The 13,502-nt window shown below is 38.4% G+C and overlaps 1 protein-coding gene across 5 annotated transcripts in view; it reads right to left on the bottom strand.

Moving 5' to 3' along the window:
- The window catches only part of PRIMPOL (primase and DNA directed polymerase), a 15,618-nt gene extending 2,116 nt beyond the window's left edge, over nt 1-13,502 (bottom strand). For 2 of the 5 annotated variants that reach the window (XM_062629230.1, XM_062629365.1), the window contains exons 1-10: nt 13,396-13,502; nt 9,325-9,509; nt 8,853-8,944; nt 7,752-7,893; nt 6,900-7,047; nt 4,638-4,928; nt 2,832-2,994; nt 1,594-1,691; nt 1,105-1,191; nt 914-1,022 (exon numbers count right to left, since the gene is read on the bottom strand). In XM_062629230.1, the coding sequence (XP_062485214.1) occupies nt 914-1,022; nt 1,105-1,191; nt 1,594-1,691; nt 2,832-2,994; nt 4,638-4,928; nt 6,900-7,047; nt 7,752-7,893; nt 8,853-8,944; nt 9,325-9,509; nt 13,396-13,438 (1,358 nt within the window). In that variant the 5' untranslated portion in view covers nt 13,439-13,502. Of the gene's footprint in view, nt 1-913; nt 1,023-1,104; nt 1,192-1,593; nt 1,692-2,831; nt 2,995-4,637; nt 4,929-6,899; nt 7,048-7,751; nt 7,894-8,852; nt 8,945-9,324; nt 9,510-13,395 lie in introns of those variants that run through there. The other 3 variants (XM_062629065.1, XM_062629303.1, XM_062629146.1) reach the window with 3 other exon arrangements.

The raw sequence follows: 13,502 nt of genomic DNA, 5'->3' as shown, positions 1-13,502 counted from the left end.
GAATAAACTTCAGGTTTCTTAAGTTAAAAATGTATTTATTTTAAGAGTAGCAGTGAAATTTATTCAACTTCATTACACAAAGCTTGGAAGAAAAAGTCATTACAGTAAGATTAGTATATGGCATATACACAGATAAGTGCAAGGTAAGGTTTTGTTGCTGTTAGAGTTAATTTCATTATAAAAGACAGATAAAAGCACTATTTCCTGTCAACTGATTAGACAACCCTGCTTTTTCAGCTGTGCTTTAGAAACACCAAGTTCATCTAGCATAGTGGCTGTGGACAGGTTTTTTTTTATACCTTTGTTTCTCCAAAACACATTTGTTGCAGTTATTTTAAAGGTTATATAAAATTATTTTAAGTTAAAATATTTCCACTGATGATATATTGCAATTCTAATGTCATCTGAAAAACCTGACTTTGCAAGATTTCTTTTGCTAATCTGTAAGTCTGAGTCCTTGTAGAGGGACCAGCAAAACTCACCCTGACTGCCATGGGGGCAGGAGTTGCCCTTGCCCTTTTAATAACGTTAAGATGCAATGTAATGAATTTTAAAGTGTTCTGTTTTCTTTATCTTACTTGTGACTGCTCAGCTTCCTTGCTAAGCAGCATCAAAGCACAGTACCACTTAATAGCTTTAATATACTCTGCTTTGTATGTGACCATCTTCAGGCACATATTTTAAATAGGATGAAGATTACTTCATAGAAATATTAGAAATACAAGTTCGGTTATCACAAAGTATATTGAGGGTTTTGGTTGGTTGATTTTTAAAAGCATAGTATCCTCACAAAGAAACAGCACAGAAATTGGTAACAGCTGCCAATTCTATCCATAATTTTTCAGCATTATTATAGAATAACAGTTGAGCAGGACAATAAAGCTGTTTTGCAGCGAATAGTTACAGAACGTACATTATGTTGTTACTTTTGTGAGCTCTTCCAATATTTGCACACCACCGGTAACCAGAAATATCATACACAAGTATTTCATCTGGAGAGAAATAATTCCATCGCCGTATTCCTGGGGGAAATTAAAAAGGGAATTAATTACTGAAAAATACTGCTGCAGAATACTCATTTGTAAATAGCAAAATGGTCTTTACCTCCTTGTACCCCATCTTTATTAACCAAAGAACGAACAAAACAATCAATTTCTGGATATGGTGAATCCTGATAACCATCCATGGAATCTGTTAAAACAAAGGCCACATATATGCCTAGTTACTCGTTTTGCCATTGCCATATGCAACTGTAACACTGCAACACATTGTATAGCCCATAGACAGAAAATGTACATGAATCACACCAAATCCTTAAATAAAAACAGGCTAAACCCACTGTTATTTTCCTGTAGATCTTTAAATTGCGATTGCCACCCCCAAGGAGCCAGGGGAAAGGGGACAAAGCATGGCTGCCATGGAAGCTCATTGAGAGGAGGTTCAGTGGCTGCCAGTCACATGCTGCACAGCATCCGTCAGTGCAGCTGCATGCTGCCTCCTGCAGAAAGCTTGCCGAAGAAAAGCCCTCCTCGAGGTTATCAGGTGTGTCAGTCACAGTATATCCAGTGAAAGAGTAGAAAAGGCTTGGAGTACCTCTACTGCTTTTGGTATTCTGACTGTTCAAAACCGCAGACATGTTCCCCTCCTCCTCTGAAAGGCCAGATGACAGAACTTTTGTGTCATCCCTCACTCTGAAGAGAATACAAAGGAAAATCTCTGATTCTTACAGCACAACATGGTATGGTGTAACATACTGCAACGTACCACAGTATGCCATGACATAACACAGTCCAAGGCTACAGGCTCCAGGCATCCCTGCAGGAGCAGGTGGCTGGACCAACTGACATCCAGAGGTCCCTGGCAGCCTCAGCCAGCCTGTGAGGCTGTCTGTAACCTTTCCCTATCCCTGTGGCACTTCTTTCATTTAAAGACTGCTGGTCCACCCTCATGCAGCAGTACTTGCTCTAGATATAATATATATATATATATATATACACACTTTGAAAGGTCTCAGATGTTTTTTTCTCCTTAAAATGAACTACTTTTCCTTGTCATATTACTAGCTGGAAGGCAGATGATCAGACAAGACTAAATTCAACACAGCAGAAGTTCTCATACATATTTATGACAGATTCAGCTGATGCCTGTGATCTGAACACATGACACCATTTATGCTACCGGGCTATGGGCTAGCAAACATTTCAGAATATGAAAACTTCAGTCACAACAAATACCTGTTTTTAATAAAAATATTATACACAATACCATACAGCTGTATGTAGTACTTTGACTTTCTGCTTTCTGCTGCAGTAATGACTAGGATCATCTTAATGTACCGTCAATACAGGGTAAGATATATCAGAGGTTTAGATACAGAAAACTTGATTATTGTATATACCAGTATCCAGCCTAAGGAGGTATCTGTACCAAAAAGGCAATCTGGTATGGAAATAAACATGTACAAAAATCCTTTATTTTTTTTTAATCAGACTTAAGACAATATTTACTGTTTATATTTGAGTAGAAATCAACTTTTTCCTCTCAAAACTATACAGAATCCAACCAAAATTAACAACAGTTATCATTTCAGCATGTGCGTATAGAGAGATAAGGCACAACTCAGAAGCCAAACCACGCATTCTGTAGTGTTCTTCAAACTTTTTAAAGAGACTCGAGAAAAAGGAATTCTACTGGAAACTTCTAAATTACCCTGTAACAATGTCCATGGAAGAACTGCCTATTGATAGTAATTATTCACAACTGCCACAGGAGAAAAATCACTAAAATACATGTTTAAAAATACTTAAATGCCACCAGAATGAAACGATTACCTAACGTTGCAGACCAAGGAGGAAAGAAAATACTCTTCTTCCATGGAGACATTCTGTTCACACTTAGGGACAAATTTATTATCCTCTGCTATCTTCAGAATCACGTTTTTTCCTGCTTTTGATGATTTATACATCCGGAAATTTCTATTCTTTGTGTAAACTCCTACAGGAAACCAGATATTTCTTAACATAATGCTGGCGAGGGTTTAAGATACTGAGCACTTGTAAATGAAATCCTTTCCCTGAGACACTGCTAAGGGTCTAAGGAATGGACAAAAACTATTACTAACTTTGGCTCACATCCCATAGAAGAAATGCAACACAGTGAGATCACGCACACAGGTACATCTTTTATGTTACAGAAGAATTACAACACTCAAGACCTCTCATAGACATTTTAATCATTCTGACATTCTCATTCCTAAAAGCTTCCCTTCAGTACAAGAAATTAATGCTTTCATGCTAACTTTGTGAAATTCCACTTGAGAATAAAAACCTGCACAATTATTTTAATCAGAAAGGACTTCATAAAACTTTGTTTTCTGTGGACCAGACACCGCTTATCTGAAGCATTTATCAGGAAAATTTGATTCCAACCTCAAACCACAAAAAAATGAACACCTATCTTAAACACTGCCTGATATGTCTATTTATTGAGGAGGTGAGAGCTTTCTTTGTGGGTTGCATTTAATTTTCATGATGATAAAAGAGCTTAAAGAACTCGTTCAACAAGAATGTCACATAGCTTTCTATCACTGCAGCTAATCCAATTTTCGCTTTCCGGTTTTGAGGTAATGTGTGTAAGAAATGCTGAGCATGGTTAATTGGGGGAGACTAACACCAAATTCTTAAAAGGTGATGCACTGAACTATTTGGTTTTCTGTAATTTCCATTCACTAATATGCTTGGAGGAATCCTGAACAGTAGGTACAAAGTAATCCTTCTGACTCAGTAACGGAGAAGCCTACTATATGGCTAACTTTGTAATTACGTTTCAGCAAATCAGACATAATGAAGAGGCCAGCAATAAAAGTGATCCTGAATTCCATGAGAAGAATTTGAAGGAAAGGGGGTTTTTCAGAGAAATCTGAGGAAAAAAAGCAAGATGAAGTCCTCAAGTACATAACACACTGCTGTGTAAACACATGCTAACCTCTTTCCATTTCATTAAGCCAAGGCAAACAGCAGAGACACCAGACACAGGGATGGAGAAGGGTGCAACTTTCAAACTTTAGTTTGACTGTGGGCATTGTGCTCCTGGAGATTTTTAACATTTTAATACCATGAACAGGTGAAACCCAGCGGGGCCATGAAGTGCCCAACCCCGCATTTCTATTCTTCTGTCTTTAAAATCTAACAACTGCCATTCCAAAGAGGGGAGGAAGGCTCAATGCATACACGAAGAACAATACAGAAGGCCACACCTTCCATAATGAAGCAGCTTCTAATTCAACTGAAATGACAAAAATGCAATATAGATGCTATCCTCTTCTAATCCAACTAAGAGCACCAAGTCCTTAGGAACAAAACTAGAGTCTTGTGTGGCAAGAGTTTCTTCAAACTTCAGAACAAAAGAGTTAAATATAATAATTGAAGAAGTTCAATGGACCAGAATTTAGGAGTACTTTAAGTACAGCATTTATGATCACAGTTTCAGCATATATTGTATTTGGCTTAAATTCTGACTGAAGGGACAACAATATAAACACTGCTGTTCCTACTGTCTGTAATCAAAGATTAAGGAACATCTGTTTTTGCAACCTCTGTATCATCCCAAAGAGGTTTAAAAGCACTTCTTATACTTACCTAGATCTACAAGAAGTTGCTTGTTGCCAGCTTTATCATTTACTACTAGAAAGGAAAATTCCAAATTTTCTCCCTGGTATGATGTTTCTGTATCCTTTGTTTTGTGAGCAATGGCTGGCCAGTCTTTAGAGGCATCTCCAACAGCTGTGAGGTTTGTAAGAGAGCCATCTGATCCAACTCCTTCTGCAGAGCACTGGAAAATATGTCCTGCTCCTTCTTCTGGAATCACAGCAGCAGCGTTGCTCTCTATTAACCTTACGGCAGGCTGCAGAATCCTCCTCACAAAGTTACCTTAAAAACAAACAGGAAAACCTCAACACAAACAACGTCATTTAATAGTCACGAAAGACCAACAGTTCCTGTGCACACATTTTGCAAAACAGCCAAGCTGGAAGTGGTTGGAATTTGGGGTCTCTTTCCACCTTCTGGATTTAAAAGGAAAAAATTACGTCTTTGACCAGCCCAGAGTATAAAATGGCTCTGGTTCATGACTGAGAAAACCATGCTTGGCAAGAAGTTTACTAAACTTTGTTAAGCGTAAGAAAATAAACAATTGTGCGTATATCAATTGTATCATACAGCCACAATCTTCCCCTTTGCAATTTTACTACTGTTGTGGTTTAAGTCCAGTCAGTAACTCAGAACCACGCAGTCACTCGCTCACTCCCCCCCTTCCTCCTCCTTGCTCCCGGAGGGATGGGGAGAATCGAAAGAATGTAACTCCCACGGGTTGAGATAAGAACAGTCCAGTAACTAAGGTATAACACAAATCACTACTGCTGCCACCAATAATAATAATAATGATAAGAGAAACAACAAGGGAAGAGAATACAACTGCTCACCACCTGCTGACCGATACCCAGCCTGACCCAGCAGTCATCTAGCCCTTTCGGGTAACTGCCCCAGTTTATATATTGGGCATGACGTGCTGTGGTATGGAATACCTCTTTGGTCAGTTTGGGTCAGGTGTCCTGTCTCTGCTTCCTCCCGGCTTCCCCTCCTCCCTGGCAGAGCATGAGGCTCACAAAGTCCTTGGTCAGAGTAAACATTACTGAGCAGCATCTAAAAACATCGGTGTTATCAGCGCTGTTCCCAGGCTGAAAGTCAAAAACACAGCGCTGCACCAGCTACTAAGAAGGAGAAAAATGACTGCTACTGCTGAACCCAGGTCAACTACTGAGAATGGAGAGACCTAAGAAGCGAGGTGGCTTGCCACTTTTGACCACTGACAGTATTTTGTATTTTTATATGTAAATTCATTGATCTCTACAGTATCTTTATACTTTCTCACATGAGCTATGAACTCAGTCCCTGTATTTTAACTCTAACTAGTAACTAATTCCAATTATATACTAAATGGTTTTAATCATATTTAATTTTAAGCCCATGCACTTTGTGCATGTCTCCTGACATTAAATGCTTATGAAACAATATAATCCAAGATGTGGTAGTCCATATCCTAGTTTATCCCACATAAATACCACTAACTGATCTTAAATATTTATTAGATAGAACACAATGATTAATTTAAAAGAAGGACAACACTTCAATGTGTCTAAAAATTGTATTACCCCTTTTAAGTTTAATATTAGACAAAATCTTTCAGATTTTGTATATTTTCCTATAGATTCTGGGAAATTACTTTATGAAGTTATCTGCCTTTTTAGGTTTTTACTACAGCAAAGGCAAAGGCAGAACATGAATACACAATCTCTGTATTTTAAGCCTGACAGTAAACATGAAAAAGTCACATCACAGTGGAGACACATAACACTTTACTAATGGGCCAGAATGAACAGTTCAAGCATTTACTGAAAGAACAGACTTACAGTTCACTTAACAAGATCACAGGTTAAAATTGCTGTCATATCAAATTATTTATTAACCATATAACCATTTAAGAGTTTTATAGTGGCAGAGAAGTTAAAGACCATACTTTTGAACTAAAAATTGCAGTAATCCCATTTAATCTTTGGGGCTTGTAGCTGTTACCACAGTGTCACATAGGAAATAACTGCTCTGTGTCCACTCGGGGCTGGCAGCCAATATTATAAGCAACCACAAATGCTAATTATAGAAAAAGTAGAAGATGAGTTGAGAAATAATGAGGCTTAATGAAATAGAAATGGTTAGTAATTTCTGCTGGGAATAGGTATTCGTTTCCACATATAATTCCATTAAATATTCAAATGTGAGAAGGCATTGTACAAAGTCAAAACATCACTTGTTATTTCTAGGTGTAAGAGAAAAGAACACACTTACCAACATGAATATTATCCTTAAATACAGCTTTTTGGGGTAGAAATATTAAATGTCGACTAAATTTTTCATCAGTACTGGAATCTAAATTCAAGACTTCATTGGCTGAACAATTTACACCATAAAGTTCTTTTAACTTTTTGTTGACAAGCTGAAATTACAAACATTAATTATGCTATTTTCTCTAGCATTTTTAAAAGTAGCATCTATAAAACCTAACACAAATGCAGACTCTACATCTTTTTTCCCCACTTTATTTTTCTCATTTTGAGCATACAATTAATTCAAACTAGCTCATAACTCATAGCAAATTTTAACCAAATTTGACACAGATTGTATTTGCTGAAATAAAGAAGTCACTAAATATACGAACAGTGATAAGCTGAGCAGATTTTCAGTTTTTCAGGTCAAAGTCTAATTTAGTGGCTTATATATATGACTGAATATGATATATGACTGTATCAGCTGGCAAAATAAATGAGCAGAGGAACATATGAATTAAACTTTTATCAATGCTACTCTGAAAAATACTTAAATATTCCTTCAGTTTTACAGCTTTGAAGTGGCAGAGCACATAAATCAATCTGCAAAAGCAAGCTTATATCAGTAAAGCTGTATAGCACTGTACAGTGAATACAAGCATTCCAACAAATACCGTTCTCTATTTTTCACTTTTACTTACAGAGAGCCTTTGCTTTCATTAAAACAGTACATTTTACTTAATTAAAGATAACCGCTAGGCCTACAATACCTTTTCATTTTGCTAAAGAATAATGAAGTGGTGAATACTTTGCTTTCATATTGATTTAGGAATGAATTCGTAATAATCTACAACATGACTTTGCTCCAATTTACCTCAATTAACTTTGCAACCATACTCTTGCCATCTGCATCAGGATTTGCTGGTTTATAGAACTCCAAATCAAAATAAAGTTTGCAAGGATCATTTTCAGGAATTACTTCATAGCAGTGCATAAGACTTGTTTTATAACCTTTGCTAAGGAAAAACAAAAGCAAATCACAGCCTCGCAAGATAAATATTACACATACTTGTCAGTTGCAAACAAGGATCCCACAACATTCTTTCATTTTTCAGTCGATCACCCATATTTAAAAAGAATCAACGTAGCAACCCTCTAATCCTTTGAAAAAAACTGTAACTAACTTCAGCATCAAGTTTCAACAAAGACATTTGTCTGGCCTAGAATTTAATTTGTATTCTCCTCCCCACGACCCCCAAGCCTTACCACACATACTGTCAAAAGAAATGCTGTTGAGACCTTAAGGAATGACAGAAAAAAAAACCTTAAAACTCAAAAGTAAAACTTAGTAAGTTAGCACTGAGATTACACAGACTTTTTTTCCACCTAAATTAAAAATTAATCTAATTTTAAATAGAGAAAAAAAAAAGCTTACTTTTCATATAAAAATTGACTCTTAGATTTCTTTTACTTCATAACCAAATGTTTTATTGTAAAACAAATAAAAGGAAAAAAAAGTTTAGCATATAATTGAATTGCCAATACTTGAAACTACTGAACACAAACCCACAAACCAGTAACTACCATTTATATTAATACCCATTTAAATGAAAATATGACTAATCATAGAAATATGTTTGTGTCACATTGGCATGATTCCCTGAGGAAACCTGACAGCAAAAGCAAATCTACTGCTATTAGATTTAAGTCCATTAGACATAGTCCTTAATTCACAGGGAATAATTGCAGTCTGCATCTCTAAAGAAAGTTCAAACCCAGCAGAAAATAGGTTGGTTTGTCCTTATGAATTTTTCCCCATGGCCAATATGAAACCTCTGCTACCCATTACAGCTCTGTCAGAGCGGCAGATGGCTACTCAGGATAGCTACCCAGTAAGAGGTATTACTGGATAACAGTGTAACCACTACACTACTATCGTATAGTAACATCCAGGATACCTTTTACAAATACTCACGTGTAATAAAACCAAAGCTCTTCATATGACGTCACAAGGTAAAACCTCGGTCCACTTTGTGTCCTCTTTTCCAAGGCAAATACATGAACGCGCTTTTAAAGTAAAAATATTGAAGTTTTTTTTAATTCAAAGAACCAGTTAAAGTTTTCACATTCTCCTGCCAATCCTGATAGCTTGTTCATCTTCAGAAGGAACAAATCACTACACTGTTACCAAAAGCACTTTTACTGCTAGAGGTTAACATCACATACCAATTTGTATGTTAGATTAGTACTTCTCAGAGGTACCGACAGTGTAGTATGATCTCTTACAAAGACAATAAAACTACTTGCTGTTTCAGGATTGGGAAGAAGGGAAAAAAAAAAAAGATCTTGCAATCTGATAAAGACCTTATTGCCAAACAGGCTTTTAAGTGAAGCTCAACCTAGAAAGTACCTGAAGAATAGAGACATTTACCAAACAAATAATATACCTCTTTGCAGGTTTTTACATAATTGAAAGCGTCAGCCTGATGACAAAATATTTTCCAAACAGGGGATGGCAAAAAGGGTTTGGACAGTCTTGGTTTATAAACTGGAGGAAGAGGGTTACTTTCATAGTAAGACGCTAGTTCTTCTATTTCCTTCAGTCTTTCTTCCCAGCTTCTCTTCATTTGTCCTGAAGCAACAACAAATAGTCAAACAACTATCAATTTCTGTTTGTGACTCAATTTTAATATATCCTGTACTTATCACAGCTTTGAATTCTAGTTTTGTTGAACGTAATTTATTTATTGAGAGTAGCCAGTATTCCAAATCAACACCTAATCTTGCTTGATACTCATTTTAACATTAAATCTTTCCACACAGTTTTAGATATGAGATCTCCATATTAGTACTATCAAAGGTAAACAAGAGTAGACACAGTAAGGAAGGTGTAGGAAGCTTCATTTTTGTTTACAGAATAGTATTATATTCCTTCTCAAAAAAATACACAAACCGCGTTAACCAGCCACACAGCATCCGTAAGGAGTGAAAAAATACTACTATTTCTGATTAATGGTTGGAAAGACAAATGAAATAATTAATTTGCATAAGTAGCACAGCACTTGAGATTCTGAGAAAAATTAAGATATCTGACTCCAGCTCTGAGCGTTGTATCTCAAGGATGTGAAATCCAAAATGAGGGCTCCATTCTCCACTGCCAACCATTGCTACTCAGTAATACTGCTTAAAATCTCATGTACTTTCATGCAAATTTAAGGTAGCAATCTTATCTCTTTTCAAGAAATAGCACCTGATGCAGTAGTGCTTGCTATCTTGCAGCCTTTCAACTTAGTTCCACAAGTAATCCAAATGTTACGAAGTAATGTAGGAAAGCATAAACACAAGATTAGCATACATATAATTATTTGCAAGTTTAATTAACTTTTTTTTTTCTGGAAAATTTATTGCCCCTCTGAACACTTGCAAATCGGTAAAGAGCATTGCTAAGAAACTGTGAAACAGAGAAAGAGGGCCAAGAAGTAACAAAGATGAAGGGGTATCTTTTAGTTTTGCCCTGCAGTAACTACTTGGTTCTTGTAACTTCACAGCTGCAATGAAAGATAAAAATGAGACAAACATGACACTGACCCTGCTCAAAAGTATTCAAATGTTTAACAAGCTGAATACACAAGGTGAGTTTGAGTATTTAAATATTCTTGTGGGCCCTGAAGCTCAAATTTTACATCCTCTGAATGCCCCTTTGAGTTTTCCACAGTAAAGGTTCCTACATTTCTGACCACTGTACATCTAGGCTTGTCTGTCTTTTGACATTTTAGTGCCTATGTCAAGTCTAAGTAACAGAATGTTTTTTTTCTAACTGGGCTCAAACATATTATCTCTGCAGACCTTGCCAGTCTCCCGACACATGAATTTCCTCCACTTCCTTTTCATGCAATCAGTTTCTTCTTTGGGAATGAAAAATGAAATTATAGACATTAATCAGCAATACTCATAAGTGCTAGCAGAACCCTCAGTTTCATTTTTATGCTGTTGGCTCTGCTGTAAATGAATTGGGTGCAAAACACTTTCCCACATGGTGGCCATTAAAAACAAGGGAAACAAAAGAGAATTTCCATAATTCGGTATTCATTTTAAACTTCCTAGTTAAATCAGGATATATTTTTGCAGATACATGGCTGAGTGGATATCTGAACCTGGGAGAAGGCTAGTAACCCTTACCTTAAACTGAGATCTATCACTGTTCTTGCAGTCCAAACACTCTCAGATTCTCAGCAGCCCAATATATCTTTCTAAGGTAATTTCATCTATACCTAATACATGTATTTAGAGCATGCGCGATTTACCCTTACAGACTAAGTGGAACATAGAGTAAGCAGCCTTCTGAGTTTACTGCGAAATTCCTACTTCATCCTCCTCTCTTCTGTCCTACCAGAAGTAAAGGGAGTCCTTATTTTCATTTTACTTGCCAGAAAAAAAATGCCATCACTGACACATTTGGACTTCAGTGTTTCTGACTCAGCAGGATGTTCGCATAAAATGCTGGGAAAATGTGTCTCCTGGGAGATGACTTAAAGAACTTGTTATTTCATTTTCCTTTTTTGAGGGAAGAAGTGATGGTGTCAGCAGACATCTTGTGTTTTGATACTTTAGGGTATCAGTACCTTGGGAGGCTTTTTGGGTTGTTTGGGGTTTTTTAGACAGATGGACTTTCCGTTCCAGAAATGATTATCTGCTCTCTCATGCTATGGGGGAAAGACAAATGCATCATTTCATGGTATGTGTCCCTGCATTGTAGTAAGAAAAACACCACCACAGAAAACACACACACCAAAAAACCCAAACAACCTATGCTAAAAAATCTGCAATGATTATGACAAAACACACTATACACAGCTGCTGAGAAATGAAGCTTAAATACGCTAGTCATCTGCTACTCAAAATAACAGGATTACATTGGTGTCTTGGCCAGTGTGGATGATGCAACATCAGCTATAGATTTCAGCCTTAGAATAATATATTAAATAACTCTCCCCAGTACTTAATTCCTTAATGTTAGTGAGAGTTAGCTTAGTTATACTAAACTGTGGCATACTGAAATGTACTACTCACCTTCCCTCAACAATAACAAGGAGCATCAAATTTTCACCTTAAGCTTCTAATAGAAGTAGCTTCTACAATTCAGATTTGAGGAATTTTGTGCAAAATTCAGAATATTACACCTGGTGATGCAACCTCTAGAAGTAGGCTAGTGCCTGCTGGGAGAAGCTGGAATACTTAAGTTTCTCATGTTAAATGTACTATGATCCTGCAATCAAAGGTCAACGTACAAATATGAAACTAATTGACCTGAAAGCTGATAAGGAAGCTGAAACCTCAGCTTCAGAGAGCTGTTGTGTAAGGCTGAATGGCAGGGCAGTGGGATGCTAGCAGGCAGGTATACTCAGACTACATCTGTCAATTGATTCTATAATTTCCAAGCTTCCACCATGAGGTGGTGGGAGAAAAACCCCATAGTAAGTGGAAAGTGCTGCTCTGATACAGTCCAGTACATCCATGCTTTCCCAGCTCACTGAAATCTTATAGCTTCTCATTCGTTAATCATCCCCATGAACTACTCAAGATGGTGATTATAAATGCACATTCTGTCAGAAAAGTAGATGTTTTTCAGCACATAGAGGAACTACAACAACAGATCAAAAGCAAGAGTTTGGGTTACACAGTCAAATGTTACAGCATTAAGTGCAGCTGTAACAAACAGACTCAGCATTTGTACCCATGGGAGCTTCGCATGGGCACCCCTGTGTGCTTGGTGTAGGGGGAGTCTGGGCGTGATGGCAGCTGAAGGGCATGGCTGTTTATCATAAATCATCACAGAATGGTCCTTACAGATCATCCAGTTCCAACCCCCTGCCATGGGAAGGGACACCTTCCACTAGACCAAGTTGCCCAAAGCTCCATCCAGCCTGGCCTTGAGCACTGGCAGGGATGGAGCATTTGCCACTTACCTGGGCAACTCTTCCAGTGCCTCAGAACCCTCACAGTAAAGAACTTCTTCCTTATATCTAACCGGAACTTTCCCTGTTTAGGTTTAAACCCGTTAACCCTTACCCTAGCACTGCAGTCCCTGACGAAGAGTCCCTCTCCAGCATCCCTATAGGCCCCCTTCAGATACTGGAAGGCTGCTATGAGGTCTTCACGCAGCCTTCTCTTCTCCAGGCTGTTAATCCAAATCTACCCTCTTTCAGCCTAAAGCCATTCCCCTTCTCCTAACCTCACATGCCCTTTCCCGCCAAGTTTCCCCGGTACGACTGGGCACACCGATGGGCTGGGCCAGGCGCTGGGACGGCGGGAGTCCCAGCCCGGCAAGCCGAGGCGGGGAGAGGAGGAGCAAGGCCGCGCGCCTCCTCGGCCATGGCGCTCTGCTCAGCCGCAGGCCACTTGCCCTCCTCGGAACCGGAGCCACCCCGCACGGCGGGGCGCAACCATGTAGGGGAGAAAGGGAGATACGCGGCAAAGAGGACCTGCAGCGAAGGCAGTCCCCGCAAACACCGACTCACCATCACGACCCGCACTCCCCCGCCACCAGCGCCCGACCGACATGACGTGACTCCGGGGCACGGCGCGGCCCCGCGCGGGGAGGAGCCACAGCGACCGAGGTGCAATC

Source organism: Pezoporus occidentalis, unplaced genomic scaffold, assembly GCF_034315485.1.
Source record: "Pezoporus occidentalis ecotype Australia unplaced genomic scaffold, CSIRO_AGI_Poc_V1 ctg1, whole genome shotgun sequence".
In the NCBI taxonomy this organism is placed as follows: domain Eukaryota; kingdom Metazoa; phylum Chordata; class Aves; order Psittaciformes; family Psittacidae; genus Pezoporus; species Pezoporus occidentalis.
This window is presented reverse-complemented; position numbering and strand designations above follow the sequence as displayed.